Source organism: Echinops telfairi, unplaced genomic scaffold (genome assembly GCF_000313985.2).
Source record: "Echinops telfairi isolate 266 unplaced genomic scaffold, ASM31398v2 ScPeMD7_70;HRSCAF=299, whole genome shotgun sequence".
Classification (NCBI taxonomy): Eukaryota; Metazoa; Chordata; class Mammalia; order Afrosoricida; family Tenrecidae; genus Echinops; species Echinops telfairi.
The window spans coordinates 65,678,579-65,690,489 of record NW_022103968.1 but is presented as its reverse complement, the minus strand read 5'-3'; the positions used below and the strand labels follow the sequence as shown (position 1 = coordinate 65,690,489).

General features: G+C 41.8%; 1 protein-coding gene across 1 annotated transcript; it reads left to right on the top strand.

Moving 5' to 3' along the window:
- Nucleotides 1-534: 534 nt before the first annotated feature.
- MSS51 (MSS51 mitochondrial translational activator) lies at nucleotides 535-4,756 on the top strand. Its single transcript, XM_004701164.2, has 6 exons — nucleotides 535-921; nucleotides 1,213-1,368; nucleotides 1,938-2,062; nucleotides 2,268-2,832; nucleotides 3,317-3,412; nucleotides 3,717-4,756. The coding sequence occupies exons 1-6, from the start codon at nucleotides 683-685 to the stop codon at nucleotides 3,934-3,936; spliced, it is 1,401 nt and encodes a 466-aa protein (XP_004701221.1). The 5' UTR covers nucleotides 535-682; the 3' UTR covers nucleotides 3,937-4,756.
- The last annotated feature ends 7,155 nt before the right edge of the window (nucleotides 4,757-11,911 follow it).

The following is an 11,911-nucleotide window of genomic DNA, read 5'->3' as shown; positions in this document are numbered from 1 at the left end:
ACTCCCCCTTTCTCCCCCCATCTTCTCCTTACCCTCCTGATATCACTACTCTCATTATTGGTACTAAAGGGTTTATCTATCGTGGATTCCCTGTGTTTCCATGTACATGCTCTGGTCTAGCCGGATTTGTAAGGTAGAATTGGGGTCATGATAGTGGGGTGGGGCAGGTGAGCATTAAAGAACTAGAGGAAAGTGTGTATTTCATTGGTGTTATACTGCACCCTGACTGGCTTGTCTCTTCCTTGTGATTGTAAGGGGGAGTCCAATTGTCTACAGATGGGCTCTGGGTCTCCACTCTGCACTTCCCCTCATTCACATTGATAAAATTTTTTTGTTCTGAGTCTTTGATGCCTGATACCTGATCCCATCGACACCTCATGATCACACAGGCTGGGGTGCTTCTTACATGTGGACTTCAGATCTTTTAATATGCATTGACAGCGTACATAATCACATTACAAATAGAATTTCATATATTACACATATATGTATAAATCTTATTCATATGTCATTATTTCCCTCTTTTTCACAACTACAATAGTAAATAATCTTACTGATACCCAAGACGGACCTAGAGAGACTGGACTGAGAAGTAAAAGGTTAGCTCTAAAATGAACACATGACATGGGTCCACTTGGCAGAAGTCCATCAATATTTGTTCTGCAGATAGACCCCAGATAGCATGGCTCCACGGTCTCAACGACGAAGACACAAGAAACCCTCCTCACCAGTGGCTCCAATGGCTGAGACCCCACCCAAGGTTATGACCCCGCCTAAGACTGTGAACCCTGTGTCTCTGACTCTCTCAAAACCTGGCCCTAGCATTGATGCACTCGGCTTCTTCTCTTTGGAGAAGAATGTTCCTGGCCTATCCCAGCTGATCCTCCAGAAGCTGAACATGAAGAGCTATGATGACTACAAGTGAGTGTCCAGTTCTGTGGAGAAGGGAATACTACCTCTGATAGAATAGATTTCAGAAGGTGGAGAGTGAGTAACACTTGAGGAGTAAAGAGTATTTACAATAAAGATATTTCCGTGGCTAGACTCTTGTCAGTTTTACTACTATAGAAGAAATATGATTTGCTTACGTGAAGAGTAGTGATGGGTAGAGGAGACATGAAAGTAGGAACTGTGAAGGCAGCTAGGTGGGGTGTGTGAGAGATTTTGTCGACTTTCTTTGTCCTATTTCCATTCTCCCTACTGTTTCTGCAGGTTGGTGATAGACGGGGGTATCCCCATATCAGGCTTTGGATTTCGATGTCCTCAAGAAATGTTCCAGAGACTGGAGGACACATTTCGATTCTGTGCTCAATGTAGAGCACTCCCTAGTGGCCTCTCAGGTTCAAAGGTTCTCCGGTGCTGCACAAGGTGACTTGTGGGTAGTACAATGTGTAAGGGGAGGGGAGGGGTGGGGTGGGGGTGGGAATCATTCCAAAGCCTCATTCCTACAGGAAAGGTTGGAGAGTTTTCCAAAATAGCATAGGGCCCACTCCTCATTTTGTATGATCCAAGCCACAAACAGATTAGAACAAGGATAAGTTCCTGTCTATTTTTGGTAGCATGGAGAATCTTCTTTATTATCCAAAGGGTAAGAACTGCATCAGTCATGGGGGAGATGAGGGAGACGAAGAGTTGTTCCTTTGTTGAGGGCAGTCAGAAACTCTCAGAAGTTTTGTTTTGTTTTTCTGTTAAGATATGTGAATGGTGATAGTTCTAGATGCAGACTAAGGTGTTATTCTGCCCTAAGAATAATTCCCAATTGCTCTTACCTGCCCCTTCAAATAGTCTCGAAATTTGGTAGATCATGTCACTCCTCTCCCCACTTACTTTGCCCAGTGATCTTCCATTCTCTAGATGCAAGAATAGCAGTTCTCTTTCTAGACATTCTTCACTAACCCTTGTAATGTAGTACTATTTCTATACCTCATCCCTCTCAGGTGCAGAAACGTCTATTACTGTGGTCCAGAATGCCAGCGATCAGACTGGCCAGTACACAAAAGGGTCTGTCAAGAGCTGCATCTAGTGGCTGTGGATCATCTTGTGGAATGGCTTCTGGTTACAGGTGAAGTGGTGATCTTGGGGAACATTACCATGTTGGACAAAGTAGAAAAAGCCTGTTGTTAATGAGGAACTGGGCCAGGGAACTAGAGCACTCTTGCTCTCAGGTTGGGGGAGTGAACTTGGAGAGAATATTCATCATTAGGGAGGAGGGAAGTTGGATATCAGAGAAGGATCAAGACACTGTACTTGTTCTCTCTTTCCTGCAGGTGACTTTGTCCTGCCCTCAGGACCTTGGCCATGGCCAACCAAAGTTATCCAGGGCTGGGACACCTGGTTTTCTATGCGAGCATTACAGCTAGATGCTTCACTGGATGCTGTGCTAGGTAGCCAGGCCATGTCCACCTTGTGGGCCAGTGTAAGACAACCAAGGCCAGCCTCTGATGTTCTCCAGGGTTCTTTGAAACGGCTTCTGACAGATGCCCTATCACGACCCTTGACACTGGGCCTGGGCCTTCAGGCCTTGGGGATAGATGTTGGGAAGACTGGGGGAAGCACAGTGCATGTGGTTGGTGCTTCCCATGTGGAGACGTTCCTCCCTCGTCCTGGAGACTATGATGAGCTTACCTACATGTTTCCTGGACACCTTGGCCTCCGTGTGATCATGGTTGGTGTAGATGTGGCTACTGGCTTTTCACAGAGCACCTCAACTTCATCACTGAAGCCTGGCACAATTCAGCTTAGCAGCCACAGAGGCCTCTATCATGACTTCTGGGAAGAGCAGGTAGAGACTGGACAGATAGCCCATCCAGATTTGGTTGTGGGATTCCATCCAGGTAAGTGTTACTGGTTCAGGGGGATATTAAGTGGCTCGAGAATCCTGACCTTGGATCTTCTATCTTTCAAAAAAACCCAAAACTCACTGCCATGGTGTCAATGCTGACTCATTGACCCCCTGTGGGTTTCCAAGACTGTAACTGTTTATGGGAGTAGAAAGCCCAGTTATTCTCCTTTGGAGCTGCTAGTGGTTTTGAATTGCTGACCATGAGGGATTGCAGCCCAATACCAGGGCTCCTTCTGTCTTTGAAATTCCTTTAATTTGACCTGGTTAAACAATAGGATTGACCGTTAGCCATAACCTTCATTGATCATTAGCCAAATGTACTACCCTGTGTACCACCTGTGGTGGGTGCTGGTCATAATGAGGAGGGTTAGAGATGAGCATAGAAAGGGGTGGAGTAGACACAGTTGAGAATTCTCTTGCTTAGGCTCTACCTTACCTTTTCCCTGTCTTTTCACCTTTCCATTTTTGTTCCATGGGTTTCCATTCCTCTCCAGACTTGATGGAAGCTTGGCTGCCCACCCTGCTGCTACTTCGTGATTATAAGATTCCAACACTGCTCACTGTTTACAGGTTTTGACCGCTTCCTATTGGTAGTACCTCTGTGACTCACTCACCTTTATATACTAAGTCCATTTCTTTCCCCTTTGCTCCTCTTTTGCCTTCCAGTAGGAATTCTTCTCATTTCTACTTAACTTTCTTAATGGCCTGAATAAACTCCATGCAAATTAATAAGGGATTTAGTGAGATGCTTGAGATAACCTCTTACTAGTCCAGTCTTAAGTGATGAGTCTAGAAATGCCAGGCCCTCAAGCAGTCTTTCCTTTCTCTGTCTCTTATCCTCAGCACGCCATTTTTTCTCACATCTTTCCTACAGCCATCAGGAGTTGACAGCCTCTCTGCAGATTTTGGTGGACCTGGGTACTCATATCACTGCTTACGGAGCTAACCCTTTCAAGTCCCTCAAACCTGAACAAGTCTATTCCAACCCCAACAAGCAGCCAGTATACTGCAATGCCTACTATATCATGTTTCTTGGAAGTTTCCACCCGCTGGAGCAGAGACAACTGGAAGAGGAAGTGGATGGCAAGGTTTAAATAGCTGAGCCAGATCCTGACTGAGTGTCTGGGAAACGGGGAGATTGTGATGAAATTACTCTCCTAATGCTGCCAGGTTGTTACCAACTGTGAAACCCACTGTATTCTAAGCCTCATTCATTGTCCAGGTAAAAATTCTAAGCAGAAAGCAGCTCCTATGGCATGATTTGTTGCGATGAGAGTAAACCACAGTAGCTTGTAGGACACTAATCTGGATTTAAGGAATGAGGACCTGGTATCTATTTTTCCGGACATTAGTGTTCTCAGCAGTTTCTTTTGTGGGGGGGGAAAATGTAATTCTCAACGAACTAGTTGGCAGCCTCTTCTACAGGAGGAAAATAAAAAAGAAAATACATGATCTTTTGTAGGACACTAATCTGGATTTAAGGAATGAGGACCTGGTATCTATTTTTCCGGACATTAGCGTTCTCAGCAGTTTCTTTTGTGGGGGGGAAAATGTAATTCTCAACGAACTAGTTGGCAGCCTCTTCTACAGGAGGAAAATAAAAAAGAAAATACATGATCTTATTCTTGAGGCGGGGGAGGTGGGGCACTAGCTTCTAGTCTAGCAATTTGGACTGCAGACTGTCCTTGAAATAATTCAACAGTGACAAGTGAGAGAGGGCGTGGGGATTGAGACGCTGGTTTCTGTTAGGGCCTTTTCACACGAAATAGCTCATTCCTTTGGAGTTTCTGTTTCTAGAGCAGCTTCTTGTCCCAGTGTCATACTTAGATGTCCTGGAATCTATCATACTTTACATGAATTTACTGGCATTATTTGTTATCACCTGTCATAATAAACTCAATTTGGAACTTCCTACGCTACTTGTTATATTTTCTATTCACTGGTAAGTATTACTTCTGTATACATGGCATCCCAAGATTGGAGGGTTCTGTCTTGCCCAGAGAGTGGTTAACATCAGCTCTCAGTCTGGGCCTGCCATTTTACCACACCCCTGTTTCATGATACCCTTCTCTTATCACATTAAAGATTAGGGCACTCCCTAGGTATTCTTTTCTACACTCTTTACATTACTTCCCCATCTCCACTCCACCCCAATAAACACATACTACCTGCTTTGATTGCCCTCTATGATAGGAATAATGCTAGAGTTAATGTTTTCATTCAGAACATTCCGTTCATGCCTGTCATGTGAAAGATACTCTACCGGGACTTTCGGTTGATAAAAAGGCGTATGAGATAACTTCTTTAACCCAGGAAGGGGGATAGTAATACCTATATCTTGATAACCTTGTTACAAGTTATAATGTGGAATACGACCTGTGAGGGAGGCTTGTTATGCTAAGGAATTAAAGTAGGAAAACAATCACTTTGCTAGGTTAGGATGAAGGTTTTATGAATTAGAATTTTATTAAAGTTAGAGGGCAGGTCATTCCAGCTGGATAGAACAAGAGCAGACCTTCTGGGCCAGAAAAGCTCTGGAGATATTTGGGGGTTACTGTTGTAGACTGCACTGGAGCCCTGCTAGTAGAGAGCCTACTAACTGCAAGGCATCGGTTTGAAACCACCAGCCACTCCCAGGGAGAAAGATGGTGGGGCTTTCTACTCCTGTAAACAGTGACAGTCTTGGAAACTCACAGAGGCAGTTCTGCTCTGCCCTTTAGGGTTGCTGTGAGTCGGCATCGACTCAGTGGCAGTGAGAGAGAGTCAGGCTGCATTCTCTAGAGCGGCAAGACCAGTGAAGCCTGTGTCTAAATATGTATACAGAAGGATTTATCTCAAGGAAATGCCTCATTCTGTTATGGAGGCTGGCAAGTCCCAAATCTGTGGGAGGCCTCTTATTACCCATTAATTCCAGATTAGTGTCCTTAGAAGCTACTGTGGTTTAAGTTCTAAAGCAGCCTGAGGTTTCTCCTGGTGAACCCAAATCAGCCAGTAAGCACATGGAAGCATGGTCACTGTCATTGGTAATTACTGCTGTTTGTTAGATGCCATTGAGTCAAAATCAAAACCACAATGAGATACCCCTTTACATCGATTACGATGGCCTTGATCAGAAAACAGGCGAATAAGGGCTAACAAGGATGTAGAGACATTGGGATCCTTGTGAATTGCTGGAGGGAATGTCCAATGGGACAGTCATTGTGGGAACAGTTTGGAGGCTCCTCATAGTTAAACAGGATTACCATATGCCCCGACAATTCCATTTTCTTGAACAGCGCAGGTTAGAATTGTGTAGCCTACTTACATGTCAAGTTTTTTCTGTTGCTATTGTGAAATTACGTATTGCAAGTATCCACTTAAAATGCAATAGCTGATCTGCTCTATAAACCTTCACCCAATTAACAATAATTTTTAAAATATAATAGCAACAGGATAGATAAAAGCCCCTATAAGTGAACCCATGAACTTCAAATCCATGTCAGTTATACACGATATGTGTATTTTTTTCTTCAACCATTTTATTGGGAACTAATACAGATATATCATTTCATAGTTCAATCAAAGCAAACAGTACTGTACAATTGCTACCATGGTCAGTTTCAAAACATTCTCTTTCTGGAATTCCTTGAGATATGCTCAAGATTTGACTGCTCAGAATGTTGGTGTCCCTAATATCTGTATTGTTCAATGGTTAAAAAAGAAAACTTAAAAGCTGGGGCTCATGTTCAGCAATGCTTCTTGCAACATTATACACAATAGTCAAAAGGTAGACACAACTCAAATGTCCATCAACTGATAAATAAGTAAACATAATATATATCCACACACTGAAATAATATTAAGCTATAAAAGCAGAAGTAAAATGCTGATTCATACTACAACATGAATTCATTTTGAAAACAGAAACAAGCCCGTTACAAAAGATCACATATTGTACGTAATAAATGGCAGCTATTGAATGCATGCTGCTTTTGCACAGGGACATGAAAAGAGTGAACTGGAGTTACTGTGGGAGATGGTTTAGCAATAGATGGGAGTCTTTTGGGAGATGACTGTCACAGGTCAGACAAGAAATATGCTAGTGTCAGCTAAGATGTTGGCAGTGAGTATGGAAACGAAGAGTTAATTTCTATGACAAGCAAAGTAATACGTAGAAACAAAATTGGTACATGAAAGTACATTTTGAGAGGATTTGGTTATTGATTGTGTAAGATGAGAATGATAAATTAACTAGTTTCTAATCACGAGACAAAAGTCACACACTAACCAGTGAAATAAAAACTTCCAAATCAAACAAATTATTAGAGTGGTGGTGACAATATATAAACACTTAATTGTCTAACTTCATGCAAAATGCTGAGGATTCCTAAGTGGCCTCTGTTCTTAAAGAGTTATAATTTAATAGGAGGAGATTGGCATTAAAGAAGCATCCAAAAGCTATTCAGTCAATTCTGACTTATAGCAAATGTCCTAAAGATTTCAAAGGCTGTAAGTCTTTACTGAAGCAGACACCACACCTATCACAAAGAGGCTGGTGGGTTTCAACCTCTGACAATAGGGTTAATAGGTTAACAACTGTTCCTCCAGGGCTGCTTCAAGGATATTATTAGTAGAGTTATACAAACCTATAAAAAGTTTTTGGGGAAATTCCATTATCTTTTATTTCAGAATTTCCACAAACCTTTTGAAACTCCTATTTTCTGAAGCCAGCATGTGAAATGAAAACCTGTCCAAACTGTAGTTGAAAATGTCGTAGGATAGCACCGCATTAGATTTTGATGTGTTCTTTCTCCCTAGGTCCATCAGAGAAGAATCCTCCAATACTGGAAATAAATCTGTTTACCATAGATACTACTCATATGTAAGCCAAGTTTTTCAGCACATTTTTTATGCAGTTTGTGTGGTAAAATCAGGTGCGTCTGGTCGACTTATACCGAGTATATAGTCTATGATCACCAAATGAAAGAGTTGGCTCAAATTTATGGAACCCTGTCAATCAAATATTCATTGGATACTTTTTTTTTTTTAATCATTTTACTGGGGGCTCATACAACTCTTAACACAATCCATACATGTATCAATTGTGTAAAGCACACTTGTACATTCATTGCCCTCATCATTCTCAAAATATTTGCTCTCTACTTAAGCCCCTGGCATCAGCTCCTCATTTTCCCCCTCCCTCCCTGCTCCCCCCTCCCTCATGAACCCTTGATAATTTATAAATTATTATTTTGTCATGTCTTACACTGTCCAATGTCTCCACCCACTTTTCTGTTGTCTGTCCCCCAGGGAGGAGGTTATATGTAGATCCCTGTAATCGGTTCCCCCTTTCTACCCCACCTTCCCTCCACCCTCCCGGTATTGCCACTCTTATCACTGGTCCTGAAGGGATCATCCTCCCTGGATTCCCTGTGTTTCCAGTTCCTATCTGTACCAGTGTACATCCTCTGGTCTAGCCAGATTTGTAAGGTAGAATTGGAATCATGATAGTGGGGGGAGGTTGGAAGCATTTAGGAACTAGAGGAAAGTTGTATGTTTCATCGTTGCTACATCACACCCTAACTGGCTTGTCTCCTACCCGAGACCCTTCTGTAAGGGGATGTTCAATTGCCTACGGATGGGCTTTGGATCCCCGCTCCACACTCCCCCTTATTCATAATGATACGATTTTTTGTTCTTTGATGCCTGATACCTCATCCCTTTGACAACATTGGATACTTTCTATTAGACTCTGGAGTTACATGGCAGAATCCCCGCTTTCAATTTTACATATTTTTAGTTGTCAAAACTCCCATTGCCGTTGAGTTAACTCCAACTCATAGTGACCCGATACAGGGTTTCTGAGACTGTAAAAATTTATGGAGGCATGAGTAGGGATACCCAGAGGGGAAGGTGGGAGGAGATAGGGGGAACCGATCACAATGATCTACATATAACCCCCTCCCAGGGGGATGGACAACAGAAAAGTGGGTGAAGGGAGACATTAGTCAGTGTAAGGCATAAAAAAATAACAATAATTTACAAGTTATCAAGGGTTCATGAGGGAGGGAGGGGGAAAGGAGGAGCTGATATCAAGGGCGTAAGTAGAAAGATAATGTTTTGAAAATGATGGCAATAGATATACAAGTGTGCTTAACATGATGGATGTATGGATTGTGATAACTGTACGAGCTCCCAATAAAACGATTTTTTTTGGGAGGGGGGAGCAGACAGCCTCATCTTTCTCCTGCAGAGCAGCTGGTGAATTTGAACCACCAAGCTTGTAGTTATCAGCCTAACACTTCTCAGGGCTCCTTTTAGTTGCCATAAACAAAATCTAGTTGCCATGTCATCTGCCATGGTAGAAGTCAAAGAATGCAGAGTTCTTTGGGTAAGGGTCAGAGATATAGAATCCCTGCCTTCAGAAATCTATAGGTTAAGGTTTTTGTCAACTTGGATAGGGAGATGATTCTCAGTGGTTTTGACAAATATATATGTAGTCTATTTTGTGGCCAGCCAATCAGTTGAGAACGAAATTCCTTGGGAGTTTGCATCCAATATTTATGGATGGTGTGACAGAAGCTCACGACCACATCTTTCTCAATTCTGCATCTCACTTGTCATCTTCTGACCTCTGCTTCTTGGTATGTGATCCAGCAGCCTGCCATGTAACCTGCCAGTTGTGGGTTCATCAGCCCTTGCAACCACCTAAGAAAGCAGACAGAACCCTCCAGCATGATATATGACCCATGGTTTTGAGACTTGCCAGCCTCCACAACTACTTGAGCTATTTCCTAGAAATAAATCCCTAGGTATACTCATTGTGTTAGTCCGGGTTGACTAGAGAAACAAATTCATAGAGACTCATACATGTGTAAGAGAGATCATTATATCAAAGAGCAATTGTACATTATGAAAACATCCCAGCCCAGTTCAAATCAAGTCCATAAATCTGATATTACACTCCATGTCGAGACTAGTCCATAAATTCCTTTTCAGACTCACATAGCCATGCAATGACACCAAATGCAGGAAGAGCACAGGCCAGTGGGTGGAATGTCTTGTGGATCCAGTGGTGGTGGAAGCATCAACGCTGGCATGGATCTCTATATGGCTCCTCCAGCTCCAGGGCTCTGGCTCTATCAGCATAGCGCCATGTGGCTTGTCAACAGGAATGTCTCGCAGGCAGTCGAAACAGAGAGAGAGTGTATCTGGCCTCCGATGAGCTCTTTATTTCCTTCGCACCTCCAAATAAGGTCAAGCTGTGACCTGATTGGCTGGCTAGACTCCACCCCTTCACAAGTTGACAGGAGATTATGTGACTGCCACACTCATCCTTGGCAAAGTTTTAAAAAAAAATTTTTGTTACTAGGGTTCCAGTTCACACATCTCTGGCTTTATTCCTTATAAAATGTGTTTAAACGTGTCTTTGCAATCAGTAAATGGCTGCAGACAAGTTCTCTCAGTAATCCGTTGGTCCAAAAAAAAAAGTCCCATCAGGACAGTAGTTTCCACGGAGATCTGATAGGCCAATTCAATGAAAGACAAAGAGGTCAGCCCCGAAGGTTGCAGTGGCTGTTTTAGGGGTCCCAAATGGGTAATATTGATCAATTTTCTTGACGGTTATAGGACAGTCGTGGGACTTAGGTAGTTTTGAGAAAAATGAAAACTATTGGTGGGAAACGGTCCAGCAAAGTTGTCTATCGGAGAATTTTTTTCCCCATCATGACAATGCACTTGCTTATTCTTCAAGGGTAGAAACCGATCCCACCCACCCCACAGCTCTCATCTTGTCCTGTCAGAAGACTTATTTTCGTTTCCCAAACTCAAAGAACATTCAAAAGGAACATAATTTGGGCACCTCAAAGATGTCAAAACAGCTATTTTGCTGTGGTTTAAGAATGCAGATTTCTTTGGGCAAGGTTCAGAGAGCTATAAACCCTGCCTTCAGAAATATATAGGCCTAGATATTGAGAAACAAATATATTCATAGTTTGATATTTTTGCTTAATAAAGATTCCCGTGACAGAAATACTTTTGGACTTACACTCAGAGATACGCTTCACTGGTTTTTTTCCCCCTGTAGAACCCAGCCAAAGACAGATATTGAGTGTGTGTAATTGATGGCGAAGGAAGGTGCTAATGATACGATAATCAGAGAATTTCTCTCTGAGGACATGACATTTCAGATGACATAAAGAGTGGAGATAGCCTTTCCAGTAGAAAAAAATAGCAAGTGAAAAGGTCCTGAGAACCTTCTCTGTCTGAGGCCAGCGTGGTTTGTTTGAGGCCACTGTGACAGCGCACAGTAATTGAGAAGTAAAGTAAAAATTAAGATCCTGGAAGCAGGACCGGGTTATCTATAGCCTAAAAAGGTGACCATCAGGAGTTTGGATTTTATTCTGGTTTCAATGGGAAGCTATTGGAGAACTCTCAATCAAGAAAATAACATGACCCCATTTCTTTTTTTTTTTTTAAGAGGGTACTAAGTTTTATTTAATGTCAACCATGTGTAAATATCTCATAGCATAAGTGGGGCATCATAGATAAGCTTAGCTACGTTGATACAGCAGGCTAATCATCACAGGCATGCTTTTAATTCTTTAGATGGTTAATATGGTGGACTGCATTAATTGATATTTCAAATAGTGAGCCACTTTTGTGTTCTTAGAATAAATTCCACTTGGTTGTAATATATTATTCCTTCTTTGTGTTGCTGATTTTTAAATTTTTTGTTGAGGATTTTTTTGCATCTATGTTCATGAGGTGTTAGTCTGGTTTTCTTAGACTTCTTTACTTTTAAAAATTTTTTTTGCATATAAAAATAATGTTTATTAATTAGGCTGTACCACACACTGACCCATTTTTGCACTTATGTACATATATGTATTTTATTTGTTGACCCTATCATTGGATCTATATTTTCCAAAAATCTATTGTTTTCAAAGAAATTTTGTTTGATATTACTACTGCTCACATGTAACATTCTTTTGCTTCACCCTTTTTTTCCTTTTTAAAAATCAATTTATTGGGGCTCATACAATTCATCACAATACATAGATCAATTGTATAAAACACATCTATACATTT